The sequence below is a fragment of the Anopheles moucheti genome, chromosome 3, assembly GCF_943734755.1.
Source record: "Anopheles moucheti chromosome 3, idAnoMoucSN_F20_07, whole genome shotgun sequence".
Classification (NCBI taxonomy): domain Eukaryota; kingdom Metazoa; phylum Arthropoda; class Insecta; order Diptera; family Culicidae; genus Anopheles; species Anopheles moucheti.
Genome location: NC_069141.1, coordinates 81176031 through 81193006, shown reverse-complemented (window position 1 = coordinate 81193006; position 16976 = coordinate 81176031). Strand labels below are relative to the sequence as shown.

Here is a 16976-nt window from a genome sequence, read left to right as displayed (position 1 = left end):
ATCGCTGAATGTGTGGCTTAGTTACTTCTTATCCTCTTGTGTCCTTCCTTGGTTAGATGTATTTTCTCTTCCTCATCCGTGTTCCACTAATTTCTAACGACAATCTATCTCGCACTCTATCCCTATTTCGCGTTCGTATGTTTTTTTTTTGCATTGTTTTAGTATCAATTTGTTGCACCGACTAGATCATGTTTTATAAGAGGAAATATGCGTTGGGATACGTGTTTCTTTCAATAGCCTTTTCCATTGTTTTTCGTTTTCATTTGCTGTCTCCTAAGCTTGACGTAGTTGTATTTCCCTTTTGTTTCCATTTGTTGTTTGCTCAGTTACACAATGTTTGATTTTTTTCTTCTTCATTACGCAGCATATATCGAAAATGAAAAAAAAAACAAACATAATCAGGCATAAAGTATTGTACAGTTCCGTAAAAGCAAAGTCGATAATAAACATAACCATTGTAGGCTAATAGTACGATTCGTTTTCTCATTCACTTATATGCTATGCTCTTTAGCTTTTCTCGTTGATAGTTTGGTTTACGTACTATCTTGTGTTCTTGTGTTCTGTTTATCAGCTAGCATGTTTCTCTTTAATTCTTTGCGAAACTGCAACCTCAGAGTGGGTCTTAGCTTTTCATTTGACGCTTTCTTCGACTTTTATGTATTTACCCATAGCTAGAAAGTCACTCCGAGCATACGGAGGAACAGTCCGCGGGGTGATATTTTGCTACGTGGTCTAATAGCTATATCCACTATGTCCCCATTGGGGACCGTTCCAATAATCGCATGTTTACTCTCAAACTTGTGAGTAATAAAATGGAAATTATCGATTTTAAGCGAGGTTTTCTAAAAGAAAACACTTACACATACTGTCCACTTTTAGTTTACTTTCGCCTGAAAATTTAAACCTTTTGCATTCCATTTTTTGGAAGCTTCACACATGTTACCTTTGTTCGCATTTTCCATCGGTTTGCAATATAATGTTTCATAAAAACGGAGATGCGTCACGTTAACTTTGTCCGGGGATTACAGGACACGTTCTTCACTTTCTTATTAAACATCATATTTAATAGAAACTGGAAAATGAGCGAATAATTTGGATTAATGAGTGTCTGTGTGTGATAAGAGTAACACGACGAATGAAACGAAAGAATACGTTTAGGATTTTCAACAAATAAAAAAACCTTTCAGAAAAATGATGAATTAGATTCATACTTAATTCTTACGCATCTTACAGATCCTAAATGTAATGTTCTTGTAGTATTTTACAATTAAACTGATTCATGTGTGGTTCATTTTGTTTGTTTTTATATTCCGTGTCAAAATTGCTTTACCAATTCTTATGTTTTGTCGTTTTTGATTTCGGAAAATCAAACACTGCGCTCTTCTCGAAACATTCACAATTTTTTCCCGAATTTCCGCAAGCGGCTTACGGTTCTCGACGGCAGACAACGCTGCATAAACTGAATGAGTTTAATTGCAAATAGCTCAAATGGGACGATCGATAAACCAACTAAGCGCCGCAAATGGTGGAAGATGTTGAGATGTTTGAAAAACATTTCTAAGAGAATTGCTAAAGTCTTCCGCAATACAAACAAAACATTTGAGACCTCCCCATCCGGGATTGGTTTGGCTTGTGCTGTTTCGTTTACGTTTGATTAATTTATGCAACGAATCTTTTGGACGCGGAAAAATTTACGCGAACGTAATTGAAATGTTTCGAGGTGACCACCGTTTCATTATAAAAAACGAATACCGGTGATGGCTGATGGACATATCAGAAGTGAGAGAATTCTTCACTCTTCAACACGGCGCTAAATAAAAGCTAACTAATTGTTCAACGATGATAATAAGATAAGAGTAATGTAAATATATACGTTTAATCTTCGGGCACATTTGTTTCCAGATAAGGTATCCTGTTGTTTCCTTTATGAATGTTAAAATTAGTCTTCGATGTAAATTAGGCTGCAACTAAGATTTTCAACACATGCTTTGCTTGTTTTTTCTTGTGTTTGTTTGTTTGTTTGTTTGTTTTGTTTCAAACGAAGGGCTTCAGTTACATATATATTTTTTAATTCACACATTCTGTTTGGCAGTGCGAAAAGATCCACGCAACAATAAGCGTATTTTTTTTTCATTCTGTTCATTTCATTACGCAAGCAATAACCAGAAAGCAAAGGTTTTGGTTTCATCACATGTGTCATTATGTTCCACCTGATGATATACTTTTTTGTTTGCTTCACTATATTTATTCCTTGTTTCATTGTCTTCTGTATCATAGTTTTTTTTTGCAAATAACTAAATATTTACGTTAAATTCATCAAATAAAATAAGCTTACAAAATTGTATGTTTTTTTTGTTTTCGTATGCAACCAAAACGGTATAGAGAAGCGGGATAAAAATGATAACATACACAATAATAATTGATTTAAATTTATTACAATTTGCAAATTTTGCGTATATGTGGGACTTTTTGTTTGTTTTACTACTCATTTGTCACACTTTTACCTGTGTACAGAATAGAAACCGAGAAAAAATCGGGTCAGAACGAAATAACCTTGGGAGTGGAGCTTTGCAGCATATTTGAATTGTAAAGGAGGAACACATTTACTTACCAGCTAAACGAGGAGTTCTGGCCGATGGATGGAAGCCTTTCGTACCGTCCGGTCCTTTCGGAGCACGAATGACAGTCAAGCGCGGTCCGCTATCATCAACGGAGTTCAGCTTGATGCGGGAAATCAGTCGTTCCGGCCGTGGTCCATTAGCATCATTAATTTTTACCACGTTGCAAGCAGAAGTTTTCCCGTTCCGCTAAACCGATAGAACCGATAGAAGTATAGAATAAATTAATTAAGTTAGATATACCTACAATTACACGCTAATCGAACTAAATTGAATTAAGCAATAATTTCAGTACAATGTTTGTGTGCTGCATGTGGTACGCATACTATACACTTGCCTGATTGGTAACAATGGAAAATTCCACGGTATCGCCCAGATAGAGATTGGCGTTGCCCTGTACATCGGACATGTGGAAAAACAGCTTCTTCCCTTCCTCAACTTCGAAATCCAAAAATCCAAACTGCCCCTTAATCGAATCCACCTTTGCTTGCTTTTTGGTACGAACGGGAGCGATCTGCAAACAATAAGGAATTAATTACATTAAAGCATCGTCGAAACTAGCTTGTGGACAAATAACATACCTCCATTGCACGATTTAGCTCATCGATCTTGAACGTTACCACGTCATCTTTCTGCAGCAGATCGCGATGGTTCTTCAGGCTGGTAATGCCGAACTCGTGCGTTGACAGTGTGTCGCCCATTTCGTTCTTGATCTGCACCAACCCACTATATTCGACCTGTTCCGGATTGATGCAGCGTAATGGGCGCAGTACCGATCCATTGAAGCTGGTGGGCAGAACTTTCGCTTGCTGAATGCTGCCTTTCGGCAATACCTTTACATTCTCGGCCGGAATACAGTTTCCGGCGTTAATGGCGTTGCGGGTAGAGAGTGTATACTCCACTTCCTGACCCAACTCAAGAGTATTGCTGTTACCGATAAAGTTGCTAAAGTGGAAAAACACTTCCTGGTCATGCTCGACCGTTTCAATGAAACCAAAGTTTTCCTGCAAGTTTTAAGTAATCAATCAGATTATTAATCCCCAATATAATATTGATATTGAGCATATTTTACAAACCTTCAACACTGCAATGAATCCGTGTTGAATTTTTCCCGGCTTTACATTACCGTTGGTATAGTTGGACTTTGTTACCGAATTGCCGTTTGCTCTGGCACCGTTAGTAAGCCCACCTGTTGGCGATAGCGACGATGGAACCGAACCAATCGTTAGCTGCGTATCCACAGCAATAGGAGAGTGCTGCTGTGACTGCTGCTGCAGTGGTTGTTGATGCAGCAGTAGTTGCTGCTGTTGCAGAGCCTGTTGCGTATTAGAAGTGATCTCCACAATGTTCGTTGCGATCAATTCTTTGTTACGTTTAACCTGCATTTAGCAAAGCATCCGATAATTAGCATCAACACGTTCAATACGGAATCGATCGATTTCGTTATTACCTGACAAATATTGAATCTGACTTTATCACCCACACGTGGTGGCTTATCACAATCTTTCAAGAAATACATTATAGTCTTTTTGTTTGGACCTTGGCCGTAGGTAATAACGCCACCCTCGGTGCGTTCCTGCGATTTGATAGGACTTTTCGGTGCCTCACGGGATACGACGCCTTCCACGTTGCTCTCGATAAGCGTCTCAAACTTGACCGTGCCAAATGGCAAATGCTTGATGCGAATGGCGCTCTGGCGGTTGTTGGCGAAGCTAGAACCCGGATCCTGAATGACGGTAAATTCAACCTCATCATCAACGCAAATTTCGCGACTCTGTAGATTATAATAGAACAATTAGTAAACAATTCGCAAACAGGAAAGCGTTTCCTTCTTTGTTCCGTTTACACTCACCGTATCTAGCACTTCCGTAAAATGGAAAAATAATCGTACGCTACGCTCGACACAGCGCAAAAAGCCGAAGCCTTCCTTCAACGAAGCCACAACGCCTTGCTCGCGTTTTTCACCGCTCACTTGGAATGTTTCGTCCAGCAGGGAAATGGACGTTGCCCGTTGCAGCTGATCGCGACGATCGGTCGCTAGCAGAAACTGTACCCAGTCACCATGACGCAACGTATAGTCACCTTTCTGATCCTTATCTCCGAATGGCACTTCGACTTCCGAGTGATCGGCCGCACGGTATCGTATACGCCCCGGCAATGGGTCGTTCGTTTGCTGGCGTGCCGGATTATTGCGATCCAGTGGCTTTAGCACCTGTCCTTTGTAAATCGTTGTGTCGACATCCTCGAAGATTACCGATCCGGGTGGTAAGCGGGCGATATTACAAGCCACCTCTTTTCCCTGGGATGTAACAATAAAAAAGGCATTAAACGATTAATTTCATCAGAAGTTCATATATTCTATCGGGAACTTACATTTCTGGTTTGAATAATGAACTCCACATCATCGCCTGGACGAAGTTCGATAGTATTGTCCGCCTCGGAGAAATGGAAAAAGATCTCTTTCACCACGTCCGCTCGTTCGATAAAACCGAACGTGTCCTTCATAGAGCACACGACGCCACGATACTTGACTGGATGGGCCGGATTTTCCAGTCGGATGTGACAAGCTCCAAGGTTACCCCTGCGAAAATAGAAACCCCATCCGAATAAGTGTTATTACTGTACGAATTATTCATCATAGTCTGCAGTGAGAAGTCATTCCAATCATGATTCGACGAATCAAATAGAAATCTTTATGAGTACTCAAAGATCATGCCCATATCTTCCTTTTGACGGTGCATTATATTTAACAAACGAAACCCTTACCTTTGATTCGTAGCTATCTGAAAGCTAACCTTGTCACCCGAACGTAGCGAGACGTTCCCTTCGACATCGTCTTTGGTATACGGTAGGAAGAAACATTCGCCCCGATTTTCATAGCTAATGCGCCCGGTAGTGGTATCGCTCGACGTAGAAGAGCTCGTAGTGGTGCCCGGCGTTGCCGAATCGCACTTCAACTCGGTCGTAACCGTGCCGGTCACGCGCTCCTCCGATAACACTACCTCCGGTGCAATTTTCGTGACCTGGCTAGCGATCGGTTTCCCCGTACGCCGATCGTACGTCATTTCAAACTCCACCGGATCACCAATCTTCAGATGCTCGATATTGCCACCGAACTGCGAGAAGTGGAAGAAGAGTCGAGCCTGACGCTCACAGCACTGTATAAACCCGTACGAATGCTGTTGAAGAAGTGTAAATAAAACAAATGTCACAACAATCAAGTAGGCTCGCGCAGTAACTATTGCGATGTTCCCACACAGCGCTGAACGTGTTAAGCTATAAAATCCATACACACCAGCAATTTTTCAATGATACCAGTTTCACGCGTTCCCTGGCTTGCGTCGACGCCATTCGTGGTCTGGCCGGTCGAGTAAGAATTGTTCGCATTGCTCATATTATTCGGTACGTTCATCATGGCGTTGGCATTGAACACCCCGATGGTGCCTGTTGTGCCGGTGTTACCCAGCACGCTCATCGCATCGCCACCTCCAAAAACACCCTGATTCGGAGCTGCCATCGTAGTCGTCTCGATGCTAAACGTACCGATCGGTGGGAATACATTCGATGGGTTTATAGTTTGCCGTGGAGCAGGCGGTTGATTCGTTTGGCCACTATAGAACACGTCGCTTCGTTGGCCGTACGCAACGTAATCCATGAAGGATGCTGCAAGCAAGAAAGGGGAACATCACATATTATAATCCATGGCCATTACCAAGTAAGTTTGAAATAAATACAATTTTTGGGTTATCAAAGGTCTAATTTTGTTTTCTTTTTCATCCAAAGCACACAGCAGAACAGTTTTTTGTTAGAAGCTAATAATTTGTTTCAATCTGTTGTGTATTTTTTCATGGCTATCTTTGATGTTTCAAAAACAATCAATCATTTCATGAGAACAGTAAAAATGTGTTTTTCCAATGTATTTAATTAATTTAAAATTATAATTTGAAATTTATTGGCACAAGAACATCCTCCTGCCTGGCATTTACTTACCATCGGCAGAACGGAAAGGTTTCGTTTGGCTTCCCATTATGATAGCCGCTGACACGAACAGTATAAGCTTCCTTTCTTCCGATGGATCCGGAGCTGGTGCAGAAGAATTAACCCCAACCAATCAGCAAGGGGAGGGAGTTTAGTTTAAATCGAAGTTTGTTTTTCTGTTTAACGTGGACACTCGTTCAGTTATCACCGCCCGGAGGGAGTACAAACAAATGCAAGACACTTTTCTTGTAGTCCTCAAAAACAGGGGATAGTACCGAATGCTTCGATTTTTTCCTCTGTCCGCCTCTGCAGGGTCGACTCTTCCTCCACTTCACCGTTCACCAACCGGTTGTCGATGGTGGACTAATTTTTAACGTTTAATAGATTTGCTTTGCGCAAATCACTGCTTGTTTACTTCCTCCTCGTTGCTACTAACTAACTCACAAAAGTCTATTAGTTCACCGTTACCGCTTTGGTTCGATTCCGTTGTTACTGTTGTTTTTGCCTTTTTGCAACGCTTTTTTGACAGATTGTTTGCTGATGGGGTGTTGTAGTTTCTCTTCGCTCTTTACTAATCTCACAAGCGCATATGTTTTCTAAGCCGCACGATCTGCTTTATTCGGTTGCCAGCAGACACTTTTTGAGCGTCTTTCCACAATTTGTTACTTAATGTTTGTATAGTTCACTTAATTTGCTCTTACGTTTCTACGTCAGCGCACTCTCATCTTACGCTAGCTCTTTTTTCCCTCTTGTTGTTGTTTGTTGATTTTATTACTTTTAGTTTAGTAGTTTTGCATTGTTTCCGTTTTTGTTTTGTTTATCGCTTAGTTTGGTTTCTGTTTTATTCACAAATCAGCCTTATCAGATATTCGTGTTTATGTGTGTATGTTGTTTTGTATTTTAAAGTGTCCTTTTTATGCTTATGTCGCAATTACACACCGTACTTGGGAGGGGGAAGGTTTTTTTTTTCGCCGATTGCCCTTTTCACCTTTGTATTTCACTCGTGTTTGCTATTTTCTTTGCCTATTTGGTTAGCAAATGCAAATGTATCACCGGAAGTTGCACCGCTTGCATGCACGTGGGGAACGGCAATGTCCAGTTTACGATTTAGACGCGGCCGAATGTCCACACACCACGCGCGTGTGGTATTTATAATTTTCAAAACTCACTTAAGCTGTAGTTTTCGCACAATTTTGTATTAATTTGCTCTCCTTCTTCCAAAGATCCGCGATCGAATTGTAAGCAATAGATGCGCCGAGTAGAATATTAGAGGACGCTGCGATTCTGCTCTTGTTTTTTTTCCTAGTTTGATGCACCAAGTGTGCTTAGCATCAATCAGAAAACGTCGTAGCAACCGTAGCAACCGGATAGCTTAGGTTTTATGTGTTACACGATGGAACCACAGGGTATTAGTATTGAATTGAATTCACAGAAAATAATCACACTTTAATTTCGTTTACGGCTATTTCTTATTGTTCCACACTTGTTGGTGCTGTTGTGTTGTAATCGTTGAATAACTTATACACACGACAGGTTTTGGCGCAGGTCACCGAAGTTACACAACATCAGGCAAATGAAATGATATCGGAGATTCAACACGCACAACCGCACCGATGACAGCAGGAGTTTACTATTTTCCAAGCCAGGATCAGAATTGTCACCAGAATATTTTTCGGTATGAATTAAGCTTCACTAGCAGCGGGGATGCATTTAGTTCACTTGTTCACTCTTCCCGTACGGATTGATCAAATGCTTATTACAGTAAAACGCGTAAAGCCGGCTTCTTGAACGACGCGAAATGGTAATTATTATTTTACACGCACCCACTCTCTTTAGCAGTACGTAACACACTTGACGAAGAAGCCGGTGATTTTTATCAAAATGCCGTCGTTTTTGCTATTGGAACCTCGCTAAGTCCATGAGCATTTGCACAAGCGCATCCCGTGTTTATGTTTCATCAATGTCTGTTGCGCATCCCCCACTATGGTTACTTTTTTCTATTTGTTTTTTTTTCTCTGCCTTGTGTCTGTAGGTGTCTCTGTGTATTTTGGTTACAGTAAGCCTAACTTAGTTTCACTTTTAATAAACATATGCTTATTTTGTTATATTTTTTTAAATTTTATCACAGAATGGTTTTATTTGTATGTTTTTCCTCTATCACTCCCGCTCGTTTGACTTTTCTTTTTTCGTGTTTTCGACCGCGTTCAACACCCAATCCGCCTTCTGTGCCTGTGTGTATTTGTGTTCGCAGCGGTTTGTGTTTTGTGACAGTCTTGCCCGTTATCGCTACCAACAGAAGTCTTTTGAGTTGTCTGGTTTTGCGTTGCGACGATCACTATAGTTACTTCACTTCAGCGAATGTTGCACACTTGATCAGTCCGTATTCACAATAATTAGAATTTTGCGTTGTGCTGCACTGTTTAATACACCTCATGCACACGCACGCACTAGATGATCCAGTTGATAATGGATGGGATTCTTTTCTCTGCAGTTGACCACCCCGATTTAATAACTGCGCGATATTCAAGGTGTCCAAACCCAGTGGGGCAGAGTATACTTATGTGCGTGTTTTTCTCTTTTTTGCCACTAGACGCACTGGGGGGAGGTTGAAAACGGAGTGATTACTCTCCACAATGGTAGCCCAACTATGTTGTAAACTGATGTTTTGCAAAGCGAAAAATATTGCTGTACGTTGTATTTCATAGAAGTTTTTCTCCGGTCTAACTTTTCACCCACTTTTTTGTTTGCTGTTATTGTTGATGCACTTTGGAAATTACGGCACTGTTTGTTTACTTTCAGCCGGGTTACTCTGTAACGGTATCTAGTACTCACTTATACCACCGTGGTGAGATGCTTGGCCGGAAAAAGGATCGTAGTACACTAGGGAGAAAGTGAATTTCTTCGTGAGCCGGATGTATTAACCGTTTACGCAAAATGCTTTGCTATGATGAATCCGATGTTGTGTCGCTGTGAATGTGAGTTTGTACTTGTATATATTGAACGCCCGCCGAACGTAACCACCGCTCGCCCTTGTTGGTTTCTTTTGCACAGAAACTATTTTGCGCAAAAGTACATACACTCGAACAATTTTCGCGCGTCCGGTACAGTTACTATTTCTATTGTGCACACCCACTAAACACACGCTGCAGGATCAGTACGTCTGTTGAAGACCAAAAAGGGAAGGTAGGTACAGCTAAATGGATGTTTTGCAACAAATGAAGACACTCTTTTTTGTTGGCTACTCACGGTTCACATAAAACTCCAAACATAAGAAACCAAACTAAACTGATAGCTGAGCACGTTCCGGGCTCATATGATGCTAGTATCACGCGGGTTAGAGCTGACACAAGCCACGAATTTAGCAGTTGTTTTTTTTTTAGGGTTCTCTTCAGCCGTTTTCAATTTGTGTGATGCGTGGTACAAAATCGCTTAGACGTATTCGAATTTCTTGTTTTTTGCTTTTGGTGTTACTACTAATGTTGCACTACTGCTCCCATACACTGCTTCCAGGGGAGTAGTGTTTTTATTTGGTCGTCAATATCGGTTCTGCTGTGGTGGTTTAATGTTGTTGTATCTTATTTTTGTTGTTGACTGCTATATGGCTATTATTTATGTCGCTTGTTCCTCGTTTTTGTTTCAATATTGATCTTATTGTTATTAAATGACTGCTGATCTTTCGTTCCACCTTTCGGTCTTTCGAGGTGTCGCGCAAACAAACGCAGCTTTTCGTTATGAAGGGGTGGTATATTCGGCTTTTGGTTCTGCGTTCGATCGATCTCGAGAGTTGCAATTAGACTGTTTGTTTCTGCAGTAGAATAACCGTCTGTTACCCCACCGTTTCCGCGCCTGCTTCGCTTGCTTGCGTGCGGAACCAAAAATGTCGTGAATGCGTGCTAAGTTGTCCTTCGTGTGGTTGTGTATGTTTGTGTTGTAATTTATACCGGTTTGCCGAATGACTATGGAACGGGAAATGCTTTGCTATTTGTTACCACTTTCGCCAAAAACACGATCAACTATCCACAACAGATGCTCGGCACCGACACTTTTCAACTTCTCCGCTTATTACAGCGAGTATGACTGATAAGCGCTTTTCACCTTGTGGTCTCTGTTGTGTAGCCAAGAATTTCGTAATCTTTGTGGTTAATACCGCGCAATATGGTTTCCTTTTTCCGTTCCCGTTGGTGGCTCGTTTTGACGAAATTAAAACAATAAGGATGAAAAACTGGAGATCACAATTTTTTACGGTTCATAAGGCTTTAATGCTTAGTGTGTATGCCACGGCTCGTTCCTCTTGCTCTCGTTCGTCGCTTATCTTGGTAGATCGCTGGCTCAACTCGCGTTGTTTTGTTTTGCTTCTTTCGCTTCTTTTACATTCTTGCACAGTCCAGGCGGATTGAAAATTTCGAATTACGATTACTCGTGCATCGTTTTCATTGCTTGCACCGTTTTCTATAACGCGGATGCAAATTGCCTCCCTCTAGCTAGGATTAGCTTTGCTTTTTCCGATTTTCTTGGCTAATGTGTTCTGTTGTCGTTATTTTCTTCTTTTTTGGTAAAAATTGTTGAGTATTTTTCTCTCTCCCAGTTGTAGTTGTTTAAAGAAACAATATTGATGAGTGTTGTTTGATTTTTGCAGCGGTTTTGTTGTTGGATTTCTGGAGTTGTTGGTAGATGTAGATTCGATTATACTGCTCTTTAGTCTAAAATAGCGGTTTAGTTACACAAGCTGTGGGGGAGAACAACACAAGAAAAAGAACAGTCTTAGAACAATGAAGAAACCTCGTAATGGGAAGATTTGTCATGAACAGGCTGCTTCGCTAGGGTGGTGGCAATGGTAATGGTGAGGATGAAGGTGCAGGTGCGGTGCAGGTGGTGAACTGGTTGCAAAAGTATTCTGCCTCGTTCCACAGTGCGTGTGTGAAAGCTTTGACGGTTCCAATTTCTCCATTTTTTACTCCTCACGCAGGTCATCTCGCTCGAACGGACACAACTCACGTTTTCTTTCTCCCTTGCACTTACTCATCTAATTTTTCGGTACTCGCTAATACAAGGAAGGAATGGGGTTTCACTTTTTCAATCATCGATACTGGCACTGAACCGAATTCAAACAGGGAATCTAACTAGTGGCACGCGTGTACCATGCTCCTAGCTTGCTTTTGAGTGTATTTTAAGCGAGCAATATGTAATTTTGCATGTAATATTTCGATAAAGAAAAGACTTACCACGACCAAGCACACACTAACGACACAGTCAGCCATGTCATTTTTATACTTGCCTCAGCGGCCGGTAGATGGCACTGGCGTAGCAGTCTGCAACCACCGGGTTGGCTCATGCAACATTCGCATATTGTGTGAAAGTTTATCTAGCCTTAAATCGATGAACTACTTTGTGTTTTGCTCTTTTTTGATAAACGATTTAGTACTTCAAATATAGCTGCGCGTTTGTGAATATAGAGCTTCGTTTAATAAGCCGTGTGTTGATACTTTATGCAGTACGCAGATGGACCAGCGGAATATTCAACCGCCATATTGAAATAGCCATTTGACAGCACGAATAATCGAAAACTTATTCAAACGTTCAGTTGAGATGAAGATCCAAAGAGACTGCAAGAAGGCTCGTCTTCCAGAACACAATATGTCCACCATCAGTCTGATTTCGTTTCGAAATTGTATATTAAAGAAATACGGTTTATTTCGTTTACATCGCACCTATCAACCATGTTATTTATAATCTTCAGTCGAACTTCTTTCGCGCTCCTCGTGCTTATTGTACAATGCCTGCTCTAATCGTACCACGATTCCGAAAAACGATTCTTTTTCAAATAAATGTTTGCGCTTGCGATCAGTTCTCTTTAATGAACATCGTTCACAGTACGGATGCCACCAGTTCTATCTATTTTAAAGGGTAAATAACTTTTTTTTCTCTAAAAGAAGCCACAGTATATCTATAGAATGGGTCAACAGTGCTAGTCAGCAATAGTGTTTATAAGAACACATTAAAACACAAAACCTGACAAATAGCTATATCTGCCTGCGCACGACTAGCCCTAGTGCTAGACTGGAATATTGTATGAAAAATGATAAATAAATGCTTCTTGACCTCGCAGGTAAAACCGATTAGTAGGGGTCGGAACAAAATGGTTTGATTTACCGTTTTTAAATGCAAAACTAATGACTTATCCATACATAAAAACGGGTAAAGCTGATAGGTTTGTAATTTTGTTCGTGTTTAAGCGGAACTTTCCTATCACTATTGCGGTATATTAATATCCATCTTGTTTGCTTACACTCATACTATTGCTACTAGGACCCGGTCCTTAGTGGGACTGGTTCGAAAGTTAACTAATTAAACGATAGTATTTATGCGCCCTAAGTACTAGACATCACTACATCCGATTGTACTTATCGAACGGCACCTTCACCTGATCAGTGCATCAGATTGCCGTACTCGTTCAGGAATGTGGCTGCTTCGAAATCGTGAAGATTTTCCGTTCCGGCACGGTTATGTTGCTGCTCACCGCCAAGCAATGCTTCCGCATCTTCGTCATAGCATCGCATTGGATATACCACACCGTCGCCCATACTGAAAAAGAGGCAAATACAATGAAATTTCCGTAACGCGCAAGTGTTGCGAATAATAACATCAGGCTAATCGTGTTGTGATCGTGTTTTTTAAGTGTTTATTTCCAGTCCTTTAGAAAAATACGGGTGTTTTTGATTGTTATGAAATACTTTTACAGGAAGTTAGTTGAGTAAAGACGGTATGTTTGTCCATAGACAATTTATCATCTCTTTATCATCAAATTATTAATCATAAAGGAAGATAAGGAAACTCATTACTACTAGCACACTTAAAGGCAGTTACACTTCCCACTGTTTCACTGTATTCTGCCTACCGTTCCCGTCTCTGTCGTTTGTACCTTACGTTGTCGTTTCATTAAGTTTGGAAACATTCGAAATCTAGTTTGGAAACTTCCACATACTCTGCGATGCGTGCGGTTTCGATTGTATAACAAATAGCAAAAGGTAGTAGAAACTTAGTTGTTAACGTTAACACTAAACTGAGGTTCTTAATGGCTAATCCTATCGAAGAACAAAAGTTCATTGATTACAAATTCCCATTAGCAGCTTATTATTCAAGAGAGTAAGGCGATGCGCGCATTAGTGCGTATTAGGAGTGAGTGTGACCCACCCAGTGAGCAAAAATTTAACGAGGAGGGTGTTTGAATATTTTAAATGTTTCGTTTTCTTTTTCTGACCCTTCTTTACAGTTCCCCCGAAATCAGCAAACAAAACAAAAGCCCTTCATTCTACGAGCTACTAAAGGGGATGGGAGGATGCGAAGCTCTCTTTGGTTTCCTGCAGTGGCAAGCCGCCATTTGTGCTCAGCGGCATCGCCACAACCTGTTGCTGACCCTGGAGACGGTGCCCACCGCCTTCCTTCCGCTCGTCGAGGTGTTCTAGAACGATCGTATGAGGGTTTGGAGGGTCCACACCGACGGTGCCATTTGCAACCGAACCATTACAATTGGGACTGCCGCCGGTGATGGCGGTCAGTGGCGCTACTGGCGACCCAACTTCATGCGGTGAGTTCGATGCTAAATGGTGCGAATGGGTGGGAAACAATATTCCATCCCCAAGGCTACAAATGAACAGAAAAGTCAAAGAGAGAGAGAGAGAGATTCGGTAAGGTGGATGATTTTTTTTTTCAAATTGAGAGACACGGATTGAAAAGGTAGGATTAATGTGGGAAGGATTTCTTTTCTATTTCGTAAACAAAATTAGTTCCATCTCAAGTTAGGTTTCCCCGCTTTAAATAAATTCGCCCTATTTATCATGCAGGCAAAGGAAAGTATTATATTGAATTTCCAAAAACATTATATACACAGGAGAGGAACAAACAAAAAGAAGATTTTGCAAACTGGGTTAAGTTGTAAAGGGAAAACCATTAATCAACGATGTTTTGTTTATTGTCTTATGTTCGATAGGATTAGTCACGTAACTCTTTCATTCAGTCAACCATTGCCTTACAAACAACAAACGGTGCATTGCAGAAGTACAACAAGTCAAAATAGTTAAGACACAGATAGATAAGAACTGGATAACCGAGCAAGTTGCCAAACCGTTAGGATCATACCCATTGAAAACCTTTTCTTAAAAAAAGTTTTAAAAAACAGTTCGTGCCACAGGTGGTAGAGATGATCCATGTAACATGTAGCGATCGTGCTCCATTCCAAGTGCAATAGTATCTTATCCCATTTCCAATGAATTAAAAAAGCAAACCTTAAACTACCTTAGAAAGCCAAATGTATTGCAGAAGCAAACTTACCTGGTATATACCGGAACGAACCATAATCGCCAATCGTTGCCAAACACTTCCCGAAAGTTGTTCAACTTTCCCAAGCTGAACCCATTCTTGTCTGGCCCACCGTATCGAAATATTGGCGTACGAAATGATTCTAAAATTGAAGTAATTGGACGCATAAGACGATAGGGTTTTCCCCCTTTCTAAAGTACGGTAAATGGATGCTCACCTAAAGTGGTTCTATTTAGCAGCACCAGATAAACGTGATAGCCGAATAGGCTAACCAAACTGATTGCAAACATGATGGAAACGAAAAACAGAAACAAAATGTGAAATCTTCCATCGATTTTTCCCTGCAATGCAAATACACGGTTAGAATACACGGATTTGGTACATCGGAACAGACAGGTCAGTAAGTACATTTACCGTCCATAGCAACTCCATGTAGGGTATGGTACTGCACGCTACATACAAACAGTACAGCAGTGCGTAGCCAAGGAATAGAATGAAGTACTTGTAGTTGGTGAAGTTAATACAGTTGTTTACCCACGGACAGTGATGGTCTAGCTTGAGCACACAGACGCCACACACGCTGCAGTGATGTGCCCGGTCGGGTTTGATCAGCCGACATTTGTCACAAAAACGCACCGTTGCATTTAACGTGCGTGTCACGACGGGGAGCTCCTTTGCGAATAGTTCCAGTATTTGTTTCTGTTCTTCTTCATTCGTCGCGCGTACTATTCGATCCAGCTCAGCTCTCGGAACGCGAAACTGTGAAATGGTGTGAACGCATAGTGAAAGGGGTTTATTGTTATCTTATCTTCTCGGCAGCGTTTACAATCCCAACCATTACTAGCAATTGTTGTGCAGTGGAGCGCAAACGATTTAAAGCGAGCGAGTGAGCCCGATGAGTAATCGGGGAGGGAGCGCGTTTCGAATCGACTTACCCTGGAGGGAACTCTACCGATATCGGTGAATACTGTCTGGTAGTAGGACCACAGAAACATAACCAGCACGGCGTGATAGAACAGCAGGAACAATATCCTTTGAACAATATTGGTGACGGTAACTGGTGGATTAGCGGAAATAAATGAATCACATTAGTGTCGGATAACCGCGGTAGAAACGATACAATACTCACAGAACGAAAGTTGTATCACAAACGCGTAGTATGACCAACCGATCACAGACACGATGAACAGCACCGGAAACCATTTCATCGTACGCACGCAACAGGCGCACCGCTCATTTCGTTCGCCATCGAACATAGTTCGATGATAATCATAGTTGTTTCCATGGGCCATCGACATCTTGCAAGCTCGCCACCTTCCACCAGCGACCTTCTACGGGTAGGATCGACGAGGACGATCCTTTTGCGGCACTTTCCGTGGTCGCCACAATGGTTGCGCGTTGAATTTTTATCGCGATGCAGAGTGTACAACTTTACGATTCGTGGTTTCAACAATGGAATTAAAACACTTTTTAGCTGCTAGCAGAAACCGATAAATAACGAAACGCTCCTAGCAGAAATTCTCATAATATTGAGAAATCGGAATGTCAGCTTCTTTTTGTTTTGCCATTGCACGGAAGGTGTGTAGAGCCGGGTGTATTTGAACAACCTTGTGCGAAATATTCAATACTTACGTGCCCTTTTTCGCACATTTAGTTCTACTCTTTTGGCTAGCAAAGTCGTCAAAAAGCCTTCATGATATTTTAGATAAATTGCTCTTTGTTAATTGGCAATCAAGAATTGTGCCATGATTAAGAAAAGTTATGTTTTTACGTGGATATGCCGCCAATATTTATGAAACATTTGACAAACGCTTGCCACATTTGACTGTTGCGTGCACAACTGCACAATGGTTGTTCATGGGTTTTCTGCTATTTTTTAAAATTATTGTAAATTCGCATGCCGCCAAAAAACGCGTTGAGAATGATTTGTTGAAACATAACATTTATTTTGAATTACAATGGAATGATTTCCAGCAAACGTTTCCCATCTCAACATGTTTCAAGTATTTTAGGAAGAAAAAGCAATGTGTAATCCGTGAAGGTCTCAAAGGGTCCTCTGAATAA

General features: G+C 41.1%; 2 protein-coding genes across 5 annotated transcripts; both read right to left on the bottom strand.

Moving 5' to 3' along the window:
• Window positions 1–107: 107 nt before the first annotated feature.
• Window positions 108–11853, bottom strand: LOC128304572 (cold shock domain-containing protein E1). 2 transcript variants are annotated; one of them, XM_053041771.1, is made up of 12 exons: window positions 11819–11853; window positions 6609–11322; window positions 5914–6281; window positions 5385–5797; window positions 4992–5199; window positions 4471–4917; window positions 4069–4392; window positions 3695–3997; window positions 3200–3622; window positions 2956–3132; window positions 2612–2807; window positions 108–351 (listed from the first exon to the last, which is right to left on the bottom strand). In XM_053041771.1, exons 2-12 carry the CDS (start codon window positions 6643–6645, stop codon window positions 323–325), a joined length of 2925 nt encoding a protein of 974 aa, XP_052897731.1. In that variant the 5' UTR covers window positions 6646–11322; window positions 11819–11853; the 3' UTR covers window positions 108–322. The 2 variants fall into 2 exon arrangements, with proteins under 2 accessions (XP_052897731.1, XP_052897732.1); XM_053041772.1 differs by lacking the exon at window positions 108–351 and adding an exon at window positions 1088–2504.
• Window positions 11854–12286: 433 nt separating this feature from the next.
• On the bottom strand, window positions 12287–16427 carry LOC128301278 (palmitoyltransferase ZDHHC15). 3 transcript variants are annotated; one of them, XM_053037672.1, is made up of 6 exons: window positions 16042–16427; window positions 15848–15969; window positions 15303–15671; window positions 15130–15253; window positions 14925–15054; window positions 12287–13178 (listed from the first exon to the last, which is right to left on the bottom strand). In XM_053037672.1, the coding sequence occupies exons 1-6, from the start codon at window positions 16208–16210 to the stop codon at window positions 13022–13024; spliced, it is 1071 nt and encodes a 356-aa protein (XP_052893632.1). In that variant the 5' UTR covers window positions 16211–16427; the 3' UTR covers window positions 12287–13021. The 3 variants fall into 3 exon arrangements, with proteins under 3 accessions (XP_052893632.1, XP_052893633.1, XP_052893631.1); XM_053037673.1 differs by having other exon boundaries at window positions 15327–15671; XM_053037671.1 differs by lacking the exon at window positions 12287–13178 and adding an exon at window positions 13269–14237 and having other exon boundaries at window positions 15327–15671.
• Window positions 16428–16976: the final 549 nt, after the last annotated feature.

Excerpts from the sequence above, each read along its gene's own strand:
- LOC128301278 (XM_053037671.1), bottom strand. The coding sequence starts at position 16,210 with ATGTCGATGGCCCATGGAAACAACTATGATTATCATCGAACTATGTTC. Across the intron at positions 15,254-15,326 it reads ACATGGAGTTGCTATGGACG|GGAAAAATCGATGGAAGATT; the intron begins GTAAATGTACTT and ends TTTGCATTGCAG. Across the intron at positions 14,238-14,924 it reads TTCGTTCCGGTATATACCAG|CCTTGGGGATGGAATATTGT; the intron begins GTAAGTTTGCTT and ends GTTCATTTGTAG.
- LOC128304572 (XM_053041771.1), bottom strand. The coding sequence starts at position 6,645 with ATGGGAAGCCAAACGAAACCTTTCCGTTCTGCCGATG. Across the intron at positions 5,798-5,913 it reads GTATCATTGAAAAATTGCTG|CATTCGTACGGGTTTATACA; the intron begins GTGTGTATGGAT and ends CTTCTTCAACAG. Across the intron at positions 3,623-3,694 it reads GATTCATTGCAGTGTTGAAG|GAAAACTTTGGTTTCATTGA; the intron begins GTTTGTAAAATA and ends TAAAACTTGCAG.